The sequence below is a fragment of the Lutjanus erythropterus genome, chromosome 2 (assembly GCF_056507025.1).
Source record: "Lutjanus erythropterus isolate fLutEry1 chromosome 2, fLutEry1.hap2, whole genome shotgun sequence".
NCBI classification, from domain to species: domain Eukaryota; kingdom Metazoa; phylum Chordata; class Actinopteri; order Lutjaniformes; family Lutjanidae; genus Lutjanus; species Lutjanus erythropterus.
In genome coordinates, this window is record NC_139318.1 from 20,380,359 (window position 1) to 20,395,668 (window position 15,310).

Sequence of the window (15,310 nt, forward strand, 5' to 3'; positions counted from 1 at the left end):
GTGAGTTAAGCCCCTCGTGACTGGAGGATGTTGAAGCTTGTATCTGGCACGACTGAGGACTTGGTCAGTTGGAGATGACCAACTAACAAACAGCATCAACTGTCGAGTCCACAGCTTAACAAGAAGTTCATTGTCAGCGATCACAGCATCAGTAAGGCCAATAAAATACTGTGAGTTTTATGGTCAGTTCCACTGACTTAAGCTCAACTTAAAAGTATGAAATTCAATAAAGGGCAAAAAATTGTAATGTATCATCTTTAGAAGGGTTTTCATACTATAATTTCAGTATTGATATGTTCCATGATTCTTTGGAGATTATTTTTTCCTTCTCTTCAGGTGCTACAATTATGCTGCTACATAAAACTGAACAGTAACAAAAAAAAGAGCATGGACACAAAAATCCATGTAGAACTCATGTCTTCAGAATTTAGCTTAAAGAGATAGTTCAGATTATTTGATACTGGGTTTTATGAGGTACTTATTGATAGTCAGTTCTACCTACGGTAAATAGCAGTCGGCACGACCCCAGTTTGGAGAAGCAGAGAGGAGTAGCAGCACAGAAGCTAAACAAAGAACTGCTATGGACAAGGTGAGCACCAAAAAATACTTTAGCCACTTCCAAAAAAGTACACCTTAAAAAAAAACAAAAAACAAAACACAATACCAGTTTATTTATACATTATATTTTGAATATTTTCACAGCTTGACCTAGCTGTCAGACTCCCTTTTCCAACTGGAATCTGACGTTACATAAGCCACACATCGCTCTCTACAAAACAACCAAACCCCATGGGTGAAATCAGTAACTTTACTTCGCAGAACACAGGGGTTGCCAATTTGCTGCTGCCTCAGTCTGTTAATTTGTTTGCACAAATTGTGTGACTTTGGAGTGTTAAAAGAATAATTTGGATTTGCCAAAGTCACACAATAACACAAACAAAGGCAACAAAAAACCAGTAGTTCCCAGGTTTGTTGAGGTAAAATGACTGATTTAATCAATTTCCGGCCATGAGATTTGGTTGGTTTGGAGAGAGTTTTTTTTTTCAGGTAGACCTTTTTCAAAGTGGCTAAAATATGTATTTTCTGCTGACCCTGTCCACAGCACAGTCATTGCTTAGTTTCTGTGCTGGTGCCCCGCTCTGCTTCTCCAAACTGAGGATGTGCAGTCCAGCATCTATGGTAGACAATACACTGACTATCGATAAGTACCTCATTCACCCCCGCATAAAATAATACGAATTATCCCTCTAAGGATCCATGATGATGGAGTGCTGCAAAAGTGCACCTTTTGTTACTTATTCTATAATCATCAATCTGGGAATTTATTACTTGATTTGAGATCCTAACAAACTCTAAAATTCAAAACTCAGCTGCTCCAGGCTTTTGTGGAAGCACACGCCCTATGCATAAGTTAGTTTGTTAGTATCAGATACTGCTACAGTCAGATTCATCTGGGTGTTAAACACATACTGCTGCTGTCAGGTGTGTTACAAACACTGTATTAGCATATCAAAACGCATCACTGATAGAGTGTCAGATCGTAAGGTAACCTAAATCAAATATGCCCTTAAAAAGCAACAAACTCATAGGTGTGCGTATGTATACACACACACACACACACACACACACACACACACACACACACACACACACACACACACACACACACACACACAAGTATGTATGTATGAATCATTCAATTATTGTGCTATTTCTCCAATACATAGGCTTCAAAAAGCACTTCAGCTTTCACTCAGCAACCAGCCACACACAAAGCATATGTATAAGCCTGTAAGACATGACTGTTAATGGGAGTGTTTGCTTATTACAGCATATCCAATGTACAGATTATAACTGCCATTAAAAAGAAGATAATTGTGGTCATCGTCAGAAAATTGGACTTAAGTAACAGTGTGAAAAAGCACAGCATTCACTGGTAGGTTCCACTGACTTATCATACCACACTCCCGACTTCTCGTGAGGCCAATCAAAACGATGCGCTTGGTGGCGGCTCTGTGATGAAGCGTAGAATGCACTAGATTAAGGAGTCTAGTTGTCTGTTATTTTCTACTTCAGCCACATGTTTTAGAATAGCCCACGCAAATGTACAAAAAAGAGAAAAAGAGAGAACGAGGGTGACAGTATGTGTGTCTGTGCTTTTAACAGTGAAGAGGTGATGGGGGAAGGCATGGTCTCCGGTTAAAGGGTAATCCAACACTAAATTACACAGGGCCAAAAACTTCTGCTGCTCTGTTCTCTGTGGGTTCAAACTTCTGAGCATGTTGTATTTCTGCCCACGGCGTAATCAGTGATGTCACAGCAGGTATTCTACATCAGCTGTTGAAGGTAAAACACCTGCTGTGACATCACTGACTAGGGTGTGGCCACATGTGCACCATGGTTTTAAGCTGTCAACCCAGTAAAGCAGCACTTTTCTTCCCTATTCGATTCAGTATTAAATTACCCTTTAAGGCTTCTCTTTTCTCTCTTATCTCAAACATGATTTGTACACTCTTCTAGCTCCACCTCTCAAATATTGGCGTACCACATCTCTCACAGTGTCCATTTCCCTGTCTACCTAATACACTCCTCCTCTGATGGGCTTTCTGATTCTTCGTTCTCGCTGTCATCCAGCTCAGGAAGATCTCCCCACAGGAGCAGATTCAGGCCTGCAGACACATCAGGAGGGTGACAAAGGCTTTATGAAACATATTTATAGCAGAGCGAAACTGCAAAGCATTTCAATTTTATCTAGGGGAGACTTATACTGACCTGTTGCATCCAGTCTGTTGAGAGTAGATACAGCATCGCTATTGAACATCCAGAAATGGCCGTTGTTACAGGAGAGCAGGCAGGGTTTACAGGGGGCCACAACGTGATAGCCCACAACATTACCGCTGGGAGAGGGAGGGAGAGAGAATAAAGAAGAAACGTCTGTCAGCACTTTACTGGAGGCACTTCTGAAAAGTGCTAACTCCACTAGTGGGTGTCTATTATCTAACAGATGTTTGTTTTTGCCCTGTGTACGACAACAAAGGCCTGGGAATACAAAAGAGGCTCCATAAAAACTCACTGTAGCACCAAAATATCCTATATGTTAATATCAGAAATAAATGCCAAATGGCACTTTGTTTTAAGTACAGGTGCATAGAGCTGAAACTTGAAATTTGTTGACGGTCATTCAATCATCATTAACAATTAATAGGCAACTATTTGAGAATAAATTCATTTAATTATTTAATTTTGTCACCTTCACTTTTGTTTCACTTTACTGAGCCAAAGATATGAATGAATTATACAATTATAATATTGTACATTCACAGAGTTGAAGTAGAGTATATGGATTGTGCTTGGGATTGGACAGTATCAAAAATAGACACACTGAAAAAAGAATGGAAAGTTTACAAATAAAGAAAAATAATTACATTGAATAAAAATGGATTAAAATAAATGTGTACATAGTAAATAAATTCACCTTTACTTTTAACTTGAAATATTTTGTATATTTTGCCCATCTTAATACACATTAATATTAATATATATTAATTGAAACTTTTTTAAATTAGAAATGCCAAATGTTCTTTGGTTCCAGCTTCTCAGATGCAATATTTTTTATATGGTTGTAAATTCATTATGTTTGGGTTTTGAACTGTGGGCCAGTCAAAAAGGCATATAAAGACTTCACCATGGCCTCAGGAGGACTGTTATGGACACTTTTTCAACGATTTTCTGATGTTTAACAGAACAACTGATTTATCAGTAACATAGTCATCATACAAATGGACATAAAAATGGGTTAGTTGCAGCTCTACGTGTGTGTATTAGGAAAAACAGCTATATGACCACTTATTTGTTGTGTTAACTGTATTGGTTGCACTCTTTATGAACGTCTCACATCAACAGATGGTCTTCCTAAAGCAAACCCTGCCGGCTATAGAGGAGCTTTACATACCACTTGAGACATGCGATGTCTCTCAGTTTGCATTTGCAGCTTTCAGTGGAGTAGCAGCTGGCCACAAAGTCAACAGTTCTTGGGGGAGGGTGCGTGTAATGAAAACAAACATAGCCATGGAAGATTAAAACCCACATTAATTTAACATTTTCATTCAACAGGCACCGTTAATTTAAGTATGTGTATCAATGCTGTGTCCCTCTACCCACCAAATGATTATTCAGACATCAATTAGCTACAGTATTATTCAAGTACACCTTGTACTGGCAACAACAGCAGACATAAACAAAGGCTAGCAGCAATGCTAACAAGATTAGCACTTACCTATTGGGAGGTATATCGGTCGAAAAAAGCTCAACCTCGGTGTCTGCAAGAAGCACTGCCTTCATGCCTCTTGTGCAGAGCAGACTGTCACAGAATATGCAGTTCACCTGGGTCACACACTTGTTTTTGAAATTAGCGTTGGATGTAGACATTGTTGTCCTGCTAAAATGGACGAACTCTCTCGCTCTTTCTGCCCCCAGACAGCAAATGCAGCAGGAAAACAAGAGACGGACACTGATTTATCTTAAAATCCGTCCAATTCAGAATAACGATTTTCGATTTAACTTCGCAAGCGTTAACGCTAGCTGTAACGTCCTTGTGCAAACGTTAGCCTTTTCCTTAACGACAAAACGGAAGGCAGCTAACGTTAGCTCGTTGAACAAACGCACGGAAAATATCTATTTCCGCGAAACGACCTCAATAGAAAAGAAACTGTTTAGCCGTATTGGTGATAAATACAAGATATCGGCGAATAACTAGCCTGTTTTACACGGCTGGCTCAGCATCCATTCAGATGTAGTTAACAGCTAACTAAATAGCTGTCAGCTTTGTTTACAACTTCCTGGTATTTAACGGTACTTCCTGAAACTATCTTTAAAAGACCCCACACCTGACTCTGATTGGGTACATACCATAGTAACCGACGCCATTGGCTACCTTCGGTAAAAAGTCTGAATTTGATTGGTTACATATTGAGCTGAAACGCCCGCATTCAAAAGTCCTGAAAGCCGATTGGTGGCTTCGTATGCCTTTCAAATTCCGTTTCACCAATCATGTTGTGGGAAGTATAGCTCTTGTCCTATGAAATTAAGCGGGGCTGTCGTTGAATATGGAAAATAATTGCATTTTGACGTGGAAGAGGGGGTCGCCTTGTAAATAGCTAGTTTAAATGACACAATATATGTGAGAAATTGTTGTCGTCGAAGTACAAGACAAGGATAATCTGTCTCTATTGCGTGAATATCATTAGTGAGTGTAGATAGTCAGTTGTGGAGTTTGTTAGCAAGCTAAAACTAATGGAAGACTCGCTGGCTAATTCCTACACAGCGTTAGCTACACAGTTACAAGCGATAAATAGCATTTGTGTGGGGTAAATTCTCAGTTATGCAGTGATTTAAATTCATTTTAGGGAATAAAAGACACCTTGTCTTCTGTCAGCGGTCATAATGAAATGATAAATGAAGTGGCCACTAAAGCCACTCTAATATTCTCATATTGCAACTGGCACGTCATCCTAAATACTGCTTTTTTTAGATGTCAGGATTTACCCTTTGGCGATAACTTCACTGCATTTAAATTGAACTTTAGGCTATAGTATCACCTGGTCAAACAAAACATACATCTATAGGACGTGTTTTACGCAGTGAAGGGCTGGTGGTTTACAAACTGATCCCTGTCCATGTGTGCATCCATGCCCGCGCTGTCCTGCGCACTGGAACTGACCAGCCAGCTCCTCCATCTCCACTCGGTTCCTCCTCTCGCTCACTTCAGGGGGGGAGGAAGAGGAGGAGGAGAGCAGTTTAGTGTAGACAGGCGGACGGGCAGCTGCGAGGCCGATATCCTCTTAGAAAAAGAAAGAAAAAAAAACTTTTGGAAGTGCCGACTGACAAACTATCGCTGTTTGTTTTTTTTAAAAGGGGAATGAATCTCCTTTCACTTGAAGTTGTTTGCACCATAACCGGTTTTGAGGAGGCGGTGAGGCGCGGCGGTGGATGGGAACATACAGCAACAGCAGCAGCAGCGCCAAACTCACAATGCGCCCGGAGTGAACAGAGGCAGGGAGACAATACAGATCCACGGCGGGCACGTTGACTGAGGAGCTGCAATCTCTCATCTGGGCTCTTGATTTCTTTTCAAACCCTGTTCTAGAGTGGCATCTACTCCGGTCCACGGCTGATTTATTGATTGATTGAGAGAAAATTGACCTGGCGACAAGGAGGGCAAGTGGTTTGATCTCCAAACTCAGCCATGACGTCTCCGGCGAAATTCCGAAAGGACAAGGAGATAGTAGCCGAATATGAGACTCAAGTTAAAGGTAAAACTTCTAAAAAGCTTCTCATATGGTTATTTTTTGTCATAGGTTAACGCGATGCAAGTTAAATCTGCTCTTTTTGACTATATAGTGTTTTCCGTGACTTGGCTGACTGCATGCTTTTCTTTACCCTCATCTCTCCTATCAGGCGTAAAGGGTAGTCCACGCTTGCTTTTGTGTTTCACCATTTATTTATGAAGGTTAATTGTCATCACGCGGGCATGGCATATTGATAATATGTCAATAATTTCACTCATACCAACAACATCATGACCAGCGTGTCTTGAAGCGTGTGATCGCTCGCTTTTAACGCAGCACACAGATGGCCAACAAAGACAGAAAAAGAAAACCCGCTCGGAAATCAGTGTTGTTGTCCAGATGTGGCCTCTATATGGTCTCATTAGAAAAGCTTATATGAAGGTGGTGTGTTTGAGTGCGTGTGTGCTGTGTAGACTATCCCAGAGGGCTGGGGTTTCGACATGGAACAAGGCAGGGCGTTTTCTCTCCCTCTCTGTCTCCTGCATGTCTGTACTGCTGCTGGTGTTCACTCACTGCCGTCCGTTCATGTTGCAAATATGTGTGTGTGTGTGTGTGGATCTAACGCAGTTTACATTTAAATGATCAATTTCTGCAAAGACTTGTCCATTGATCACAGTTCATTGGTGTCGCCTCTGCCTGCCGATGATCAAGGACAGAGGGAGCAGCAGGGGTGGGAGAGCAGATTGTAGTGGTTAGAAAGGGGCGTTCAGATGTTAACTGTTTACTGGCTGGCTGTTGTGTGTGTGTGTGTGTGTGTGTGTGTGTGTGTGTGTGTGTGTGTGTGTGTGTGTGTGTGTGGATGTTTCTGTCATCAGGCAGGCACACTATTCAGCTGGACACTGTCAGTCAGCAAGACAGTGATTGCTCGTCAGATCTATAGGTTTTGGTTGGTTGTATAAGGCTGAGGAGCAGAGGGAAGGCACAGAGGTGGCAGGAAGGAAGAGAGAGGGGACAGGATATTACCCTCCTCATGAACAGTGTTTCCACTGCTGCTGCAGTGTCAGATCTCCAGATAAAATGGGCCACCACCTTCCTCAACACACCGGCCTCTCATGTCCTTTTAAGAACAACCATCTTCTTCCTGGTCTTGTCCCAAAAAAATGATACCTCGTGGTCCCTGCTATTCTCCGTAGAGTTTCTGCTACCTGCAGCTTTGCAGGTTGTAAAGCATCAAGTCAGTGACAAGCATAGCGTTTGTGGAAAGTGTTATCATACATCTCAGTGTTGTAAAAATAGAATTTTTGTTAATGAACAGATGCGTGACAAATTAAATAAATAACACAATTTTGTGCCTCAGAGTGGGTTCACACCTAAAGGTCCAGGTCATACTGTATGCATGTAGAAAGACAATTTCTATGTGGATATCCTACAGCATGGCACACTGTCAGATTCTGTTCATGTTCATGTTGGTATTGATCTGAACTCAAATGGTTCTGAAATTGTGAACACAAATGTGGTGGGAATGTTGGATTATTAGTCATACAGTTAGCAGCTAAAAAATCATCAAATGGCCCAGTTTCTATCTGGATATAGCAATGACAGGTTGTGTTCTGAGCGCTTATCAGAAGACTTTAGAAGACTGTGTGTATGAACGTCTTGAAGGACAATGAGTATTAAACAATGCAGGCATTTCACACTTTGTTGTGACTCCAGGTTTGTCCCCTGCCAGTCCACATTTTGGCAGCAAACAACCTACTAGTTTACCAGTCACCAAAACAGGAAGAGAAAACATTTTTTGTCCAAGGTAATGACACAAACAATTGTGCACTTCTGTGATTGGTTTGAAAGGTGTCCACACCAGAAACAAACCACTCCAGAGTTAATGTGACAGCACTTGACAGTGGTCCAAGACCACCTCTTGTGGACCAGAGGTTCCGGTACACCTGGACTACACAAGGCTGGTGTGAACCTGCCCTTAGTAAGGTGTAGGGCCATGAAAAGACAAAAAATGTTGTCAGTGCTCCATAGCATAGAGGTTTTTGGAACTTCACTGGAGGGATGAACACCATTCTTCCAAAAGATTTTCAATGGTGTTCAAATGAGTTAAGATACAGTGATTGTTGTACAAGTGAGGTTTCATACCTATCAAATCTTTCAATGGTCCCCTTGATCCCTGGATGGAAACATCACTTTTGTTTGACCGCTCCATCCAAGTTTTTACTTTAATTTGTCGCTTGTCTGGACATCTAGCCTACATAAAAAATCTGGGCAGGGGGTTAATTTGGTCTAGAACAGGTAGTCTCGTGAATGAAACTAAAGAACAGAGCAATCCAGGGTAACTTGACTTAGCTGACTGTTTACCACCTCTTATTAGTTACCTCATCTTGTTTACCTGCCAATCTGCTAACTCCTTTAGCTGTCACCACAGTGACATTAACGTTGTTGGCTCAATGTCCCGGTAGGCGGCTATTTATGCTCTGCAGCCTGTGTAAAGGCTTTCTGTCCGTGCTGCATTGTGAGGGCTGCCTGCTGTGTTTGTCAGCTTGTGGACTTAATGTTTGTCCATCGACCCTCTGCATCGATTCCTCCTGTCAGTTACTTCACTGCTCCCCAGTGAACAGCTGTGTTGAGCTGTCTCTCCTGTCCTCACTCTGTCCACACAGTTTTCCACATACCAACTGTCTTCCCTATCTGGAAGTGAACAGATGAAAGGATGAACCTGTGTATCCACATAACTGGTTGAGGTGTGTGTAAAGGTGTTTTTCCACCTGTGTAGAGGCATCTCCAGGTGCTGTGACATTCCCAGCAGTCTGCCTTCTTTGGGAGACGCAGACACTCTGTCATTACCCTTTACGCTGCTGTTAGAGATTCTCTAATGGAGGGTATCAAGCAGCAATACATGAAGCACCTACATGTCACATCTCTGGCTCCTTGTATTTGCTAACATGTGTCTGTCTTGTTTCCCAAATCTATAATGACTGCAATTGTAGTCCATCTTGCTGAGAGATCAAGTCTCTGCTGCTCTCATCAGGCAATGGGAATTATCTTTTCACGCTGCAGCCACACTCTGCAGCATCATGGGGGAAATAAATGTAAATCCTCCTATGACTTACATTCATAAATCTCTGCAGCAGGGGAGGGAGATGCATGATGCAAACATACACACAGTAAATGGACTTTTCCTAGGCATATTAAATCCTGTGATTTTGCATTTTGTTTGGCTGATGCACCTCCGGTTTGACAAAACTATCATACTCTATTGTAGCACCATTGTACTGCACTCAAAACAGTGTTATAGGCAAAGAGTGCAAGTGTCATACAAGGGGAAGGGGAAACCAGTCTGTGCCAAACAATTAGGCCACTAACAAAATGCCTGTAGCCAGTTAAAACATTAGATTTAAGAATGTCAAATAATTATTTTGGCACCATACATCTACCAGACAGGAAAAAGTATTCTGACAAACTCTATTGTTGGGCTATCTCAGTGTCCCTTCTGCTTACCTTTGATTTTCTTGGAGAAATTATCCCACTGAAAGGCCAGAAATGAAACATTTTGATATTTACAACTATTTGATTGAATCACCAGATAAGGTCATCATTTAAGCCAACAAAGATCAAACCAGGTCTTTCATTACTTAGCTTCAAGTAGGCTATGTTTTTTTTTTCTGGCAAAATTAGCATCCGTAACGTAGGCACACTGTGAGTCAGGATACCACAGTTTCCCCCTTCTTCCTGCTGATGGCCACACATCTTATTGCTTGTATCCACTTTTGTCCTCTTAAAGGATCAGTTTTTCCATTCAGCAGCTTATGAAAACTTAGTTCTGGGTTCTTTACTCTGTTGGTGGTGTTTCCCACCTCACAGCAGCTTTTAGCCATTTTTCTGTTGTTTGTGAGCAGATGGAAATGCGTATGTATTGTATGTATTCTCATACAAATTGAACACACTCAATATACAACATGACATTCATGCTACCCACACAATTCTGATTAGATTCCTGAGATAAGTCTCTTTTAATGTAAGAGTGAAAATATTGTTGTGTGTTTTTAAAGTGTGAAAACACACATCAGGTTCTGACAGCAGATGCTGCTATTCGGCATTTAGCCTAACATGACCAGTCATTCATTATGCCTCTATGTTATTTTGTCTACCTTCTGTACCTTTTTTTTAAGAAAAAAAAACTGTGGAGCAATTACTAAAAGTAGTTATGGGGATGTCATGGACACTGTCAGCTCATCTGTTGACATGTGAGCTGGAGAATATTGCTTTAATGAACGCACGTCAATGCTTGAATACCACCATCGTTTTCTCAGTCTGTGTTATTTCCCACAGGCAGAGTGCTGATACTCTAATATGGGATTCTGGCTGATGCAAGGAATGTTCCTACTGCTCAGGAAGAGGGTGTGTGTGAGAGAGTGTGTGTATGCGAGACAGCTTGAGATGCAGAAAAAGAAAGTGGGAACTAAAAAGAGAAAGATAGCACAAGAAACTGAGTGTGACACGTTAAAATAGGAATAGGAATGCTCTAACACAGATGCAAATGGTTATAGGCAGCAGTGAAATGGAGTTAAGGAATGAGCTTATCACCTACTATTCGAAGTTCACAGAGCACTTATTTGGAATTGAATCCAGAGACCTACTTTGCTTTTAAAAAGACTTCAAATTGCCCTGAGCTTTGTCGCTATTTCAGGCTCCGTTGCATTTATCCAGTCAACGCACATCTAGCAGCCATCACCATCTCTCACTTACCAGTCAGCGAGCTCGCCATATTATTAAAAAAAAAAGGGAACGTCCTAAATCAGGCAATGGGAAACATTCTAGGGGAAAATTAGGGAGTGCTGAGTCTTTAAAAACATTTGACAGATGTTTCATTTTTCAAGTACATTTTGGCTCAGCGTCCCAGCATCTGTCAGTGTTTTACACATCTGGGAATGTTAATAAGTGGCTGCCTTTGCAAATAACTGCCACTGCTGCCACTGATAAAACCTATTGATTATAGTGTTTTTTGTAGTCAAATACAGAGTATGTGTGGCCATCCAATCTGATGATGTGCTGAATAACCCTTATTGATCTTTACATTAAAGGCTCACACACAAAGAGGTATTCACACATAGGCTGTACCTCCAAACAGATGTAGACTATTATAATTTTTCCAGACTGGCCTATAAACTCATTCAGCTCTGCAGATATGATCCGTCGATCCTTCTCCCTGAAGAGGGATGAGCGCCTGTGGCCATAAACTCAAACCGTGTGTCTGCCTGCCTACGTGTACGTTACTAAGCTGCCTGTTTACAAGGCAGCCAGAGAAACATATGATTTAGGATAAATGGCTGCTTTCACTAGCGCACAATAGGAAAGGTGGTGGTGACACAGCAAGAGGTTTGTCTGCAGGCAGGATTGTGGGTTCATGTCTGTGTGTGTGTGTGTGTGTGTGTGTGAGGCTCCATGCCTGAGTGGAACATTTCTTTTTTGTGTGTGCACTGTGGTTGCTTGATGTATATTTGATCAGGAGGAGCAGGGGTTGTGAAGAGGGGTCCTCTGACATAAATTAGTTCTGTCTCTTTAAAAATACAGAACAGAGGCAGAGGGAATGGAGAAGTGATAAGACAGAAAAGGTGGATATGGTTCGATTGTTATTGTAACATTTAGGGCTGTGCCAAATGATTCATAGCTTTGTTTCCATGGTAAAGCGGCAAAAGCAGTATTATCTATTCAATACTAATTGAACAACATAACGCTGGCAGCACCAGTGACACTGATGCTGGCATGCACAAAGCTTTGAATATTCTCTATTGATTACTACCAAAGCTTTGAAGCCCAAAATATGCCCTTTGGGACAGCCCTAGTAACATTTAGTTCTGGGAAAAGCGGTTCTTTTTAGTGTACCAAATCATTAGAATCAGTTCATTAAAAAAATATTTAAAAGATTTGTTCACCAACTCGTTCAGTAAATGACTGGAGCTCCACTGTGCACCTCCAGTCACTGAACTTGAAACATCAGACAAATTCAGAACATTGTCATAGTCTGAATAGTGAAGAAATAGTGTGCATGTAAATGTAGTCAGTCACTGACCTCTTTGCTTCATTCACATCAGCAAACATCACATGTGGAGGGATGTAAGAAGACATCTTTAAGCTAATGAATTAGTGGTACTTTTAGCGGTGCCTGTATGTGGTCTTTCTAACAATGCTGCCAATTGGGGCTAGACCGTATTGACTGAGTCCAGTGGTGCATTTACCAACCACAAGTCAATCACACAAGTCTAAATGGTGTTGTTTTCTCGCCGTGCACTGTACAAGTGTGTGGATGTCTGTCAGTGTGTGTCGGTGAAATGGAAAAAGGGGAGGGGGAGTCCTGAGCTGAATTAAAATGCTAACGGAGCTTAAAATAATCAGTCAGGAAGGATGTTTGTGTAAAACTGAGGTTCAGGAGTCAGGCTCGAACACACACAGGTCGTACAGGGAGTGTGTGAAGCTTCCTGTTTGGGCCCACGGCTTTGTGTCTGGGCAAAAGAATCAACTGCCTTTCACATCACACACACACACACACACACACACACACACACACACACACACACACACACACACACACACACACACACACACACTAAGTGCGTCTGATTTTTAGCTCCTCAGTCAGCACCCACATAATAGAAAGGAACCGAGAGATAAAGACAGTGTTTTTTTTAAGAGTGAAAATTCTCTATTCCCTTTGATAGGTCTCAATAGAACAATGTGTTCCATACCGGGTGTCCCACCGTGCTTTCGGTATTTGTGTGTGTGTGTGCCTGCACGGTAGCAGTAGCCCTGTGCTGTGTCAGCAGCAGACATGACATAGCTGAACACACTCATTGATTTTCTGTTCCCCTCCACCTGTCTCCTTCCTTATTCTTCACTGTTCAATATGACAATTTACTACAGCGCTGCTGTTGCAGCACCTGGGAGAAAATACACATTGTGTTAAATTTACCAACAGTGTAAGTGCTGAGTTGGCCTCCTTCAGTTCACATACACATAAACAGAGCGCTGTGTACACAGCAGAGAGTGTGCTATTGAGATATGGGTTAACAATCCATACCTGCGTAGTGCCTCCCCACCTTCAATCTGGAGACAGTTGATGGCTAAGAGATAAAAGAGGAATGTCTGGTATCACTGTGATATGCAGATGAACTGGTCCAGGCGTCCAACAACACCCAGTCAGTCAGATCGAAGACAAACAGCTCATCAATGTGAGGAATGGAGGGATAGATTGACAGGGCTGGAGCATGAATTTAAAAAAAAAACATGCAGTTGAGAAGAAAAGGGCAGCCGGTGAAGCCAAGTGGGTAAGGTCAGAGTTCAGCTGCTAGATGACTGCTGTTCATTGGTGCCAGATGTTCCAGATGCTCTGATTGGGCAACAGATGTTCTGTCTGCCCTGGTTGGGTAATCCTCACATTTTCGCTGCCACCCCTTTGCTAGGTCTTCAGCACTGAGGCATGGTGGGATTGGTTGAATTCTCCCCTCCCTCTTCTCAGGTGTTCATGCTGTGTTGTAGAAGTTTTTTTTTGTGTGTGTGTGTGTGTGTGTGTGTGTGTGTGTGTGTGGGTGGGTGGGTGTGCACCCATGTGAACCTAATTTGTATACCCAGTCAATGGTCTGCCTCTTGTACTGACACTTTAAAACACAGTGATGCTTATATCATGTTTATTCATGCAAAATATACACGGACACACACACGCCCACAGACACACACACACGCACACACATGTACACACACAAAGGCCTTCAGCCTGCAGACTGTTGTTACCTGCTGTGAGTATTTTGCATAAGGTCAACTGTATCATTTCACTCAGACAGTTGGTTTCTGTGAGAGTTGACCGGTGTTGTGGTGGAGCAGGTGTCACTACACCCATGAAAATGAAAATGGTGAAAATGGAAAAATTATGTAATATGTGTAATTTTATGTTGAGATATAGTACATTTTTCAGAAATTCATTTGAGAAGCCTTTCTATAGATAAAATTACCAGGTAAGAGTGTTTCTGGATTTGGCCTAATGAATTGAATACACAGTGAACTTGATAAGGTGATTTATATGTATATTTAATCAGAGATATTAAGGGCATTAGTAATCTTGGTTAAACATTTGTCTGTCTCATAGTATATCGGGTTGCAATTTATGCTTATTTTCATTATCTATTAATTTGCTTTTTATAGTCTTGATTGAACGCGTATTATGCACATTAAAAAGGACTACACCTATGTCTTATATAATGTTGAGTTGTTAAGATTATCCCAAATGTTTCCAGGAATGTTCAGAACCAGAGAATTTTATTTCAGGTAGCAGTGAATTTATTTTGGTTGCCTGTTGCTATAACTTCCAGCCAAAATAGGGATGTGCCAGAATGAGGAAGAAAGTTGGCAGATGTGACTAAACAAAACATCAATAAAACTTAAATAAATTACCTTGTCCCTGATCATATCAGATACATTTTATGGTGTTATTTTAACAGTGAAGATGACAACTCCCATGATCTCATGCTACTTCATAATGCCATCAAACTATCTTTTGATGGCATTATATTGTATCATTTTGATATGAGAGACCCCCAGCAGCAGAAATGACATATTGTGCCTTTAAGTGATTAATCCTTTGGTCTATAAAATATCAGAGAACAGTGAAAAATGTACAGAAAGTTTCCCAGAGCCAAAGTGAACACAGTTAAAAAAGAGACATTCAGTTTACCAATGTGAGACAAAGAAAACTAGACTTTATTCACATTTTGTGAACTGGAACAGTGAATTTTAGTGATTTCGTTGCATAAATGTTAAACAAAATGTTTACAAAAATAGTTGCTTATGGCCTTTCAAATTGTTTTAGTTCTATATGCATATGGTCACATTGTTCATTCCCATGTGTGAATGTGTGTGAGACCTGAGCCCAGAGTTGATATATGCCTTGACCCCTGTTAGGGTGCCTCTTTCATTCAAAATTCACTTTCTTTATCTCACACACACACACACACACACACACACACACACAC

At 41.2% G+C, this 15,310-nt stretch overlaps 2 protein-coding genes across 4 annotated transcripts in view; one reads left to right on the forward strand and one right to left on the reverse strand.

Moving 5' to 3' along the window:
* Window positions 1-315: 315 nt before the first annotated feature.
* On the reverse strand, window positions 316-4,909 carry LOC146331457 (protein FAM72A). 2 transcript variants are annotated; one of them, XM_084731315.1, is made up of 4 exons: window positions 4,277-4,868; window positions 3,953-4,030; window positions 2,773-2,897; window positions 316-2,669 (listed from the first exon to the last, which is right to left on the reverse strand). In XM_084731315.1, the coding sequence occupies exons 1-4, from the start codon at window positions 4,426-4,428 to the stop codon at window positions 2,575-2,577; spliced, it is 450 nt and encodes a 149-aa protein (XP_084587441.1). In that variant the 5' UTR covers window positions 4,429-4,868; the 3' UTR covers window positions 316-2,574. The 2 variants fall into 2 exon arrangements, with proteins under 2 accessions (XP_084587441.1, XP_084587442.1); XM_084731316.1 differs by lacking the exon at window positions 3,953-4,030 and having other exon boundaries at window positions 4,277-4,909.
* A 714-nt stretch (window positions 4,910-5,623) lies between these two features.
* The window catches only part of srgap2 (SLIT-ROBO Rho GTPase activating protein 2), a 74,110-nt gene continuing 64,423 nt past the window's right edge, over window positions 5,624-15,310 (forward strand). For both annotated transcript variants that reach the window (XM_084731317.1, XM_084731319.1), the window contains exon 1: window positions 5,624-6,311. In XM_084731317.1, the coding sequence (XP_084587443.1) occupies window positions 6,245-6,311 (67 nt within the window). In that variant the 5' untranslated portion in view covers window positions 5,624-6,244. The remainder of the gene's footprint in view (window positions 6,312-15,310) is intronic.

What these genes read in the sequence shown, in the direction of transcription:
- LOC146331457 (XM_084731315.1), bottom strand. Translation starts at nt 4,428, where the DNA reads ATGTCTACATCCAACGCTAATTTCAAAAACAAGTGTGTGACCCAGGTG. An exon ending in GACATCGCATGTCTCAAGTG is followed by an intron (nt 2,898 to 3,952) that starts GTATGTAAAGCT and finishes TCCCTCTCCCAG; the next exon opens with CGGTAATGTTGTGGGCTATC. An exon ending in CAACAGACTGGATGCAACAG is followed by an intron (nt 2,670 to 2,772) that starts GTCAGTATAAGT and finishes ATGTGTCTGCAG; the next exon opens with GCCTGAATCTGCTCCTGTGG.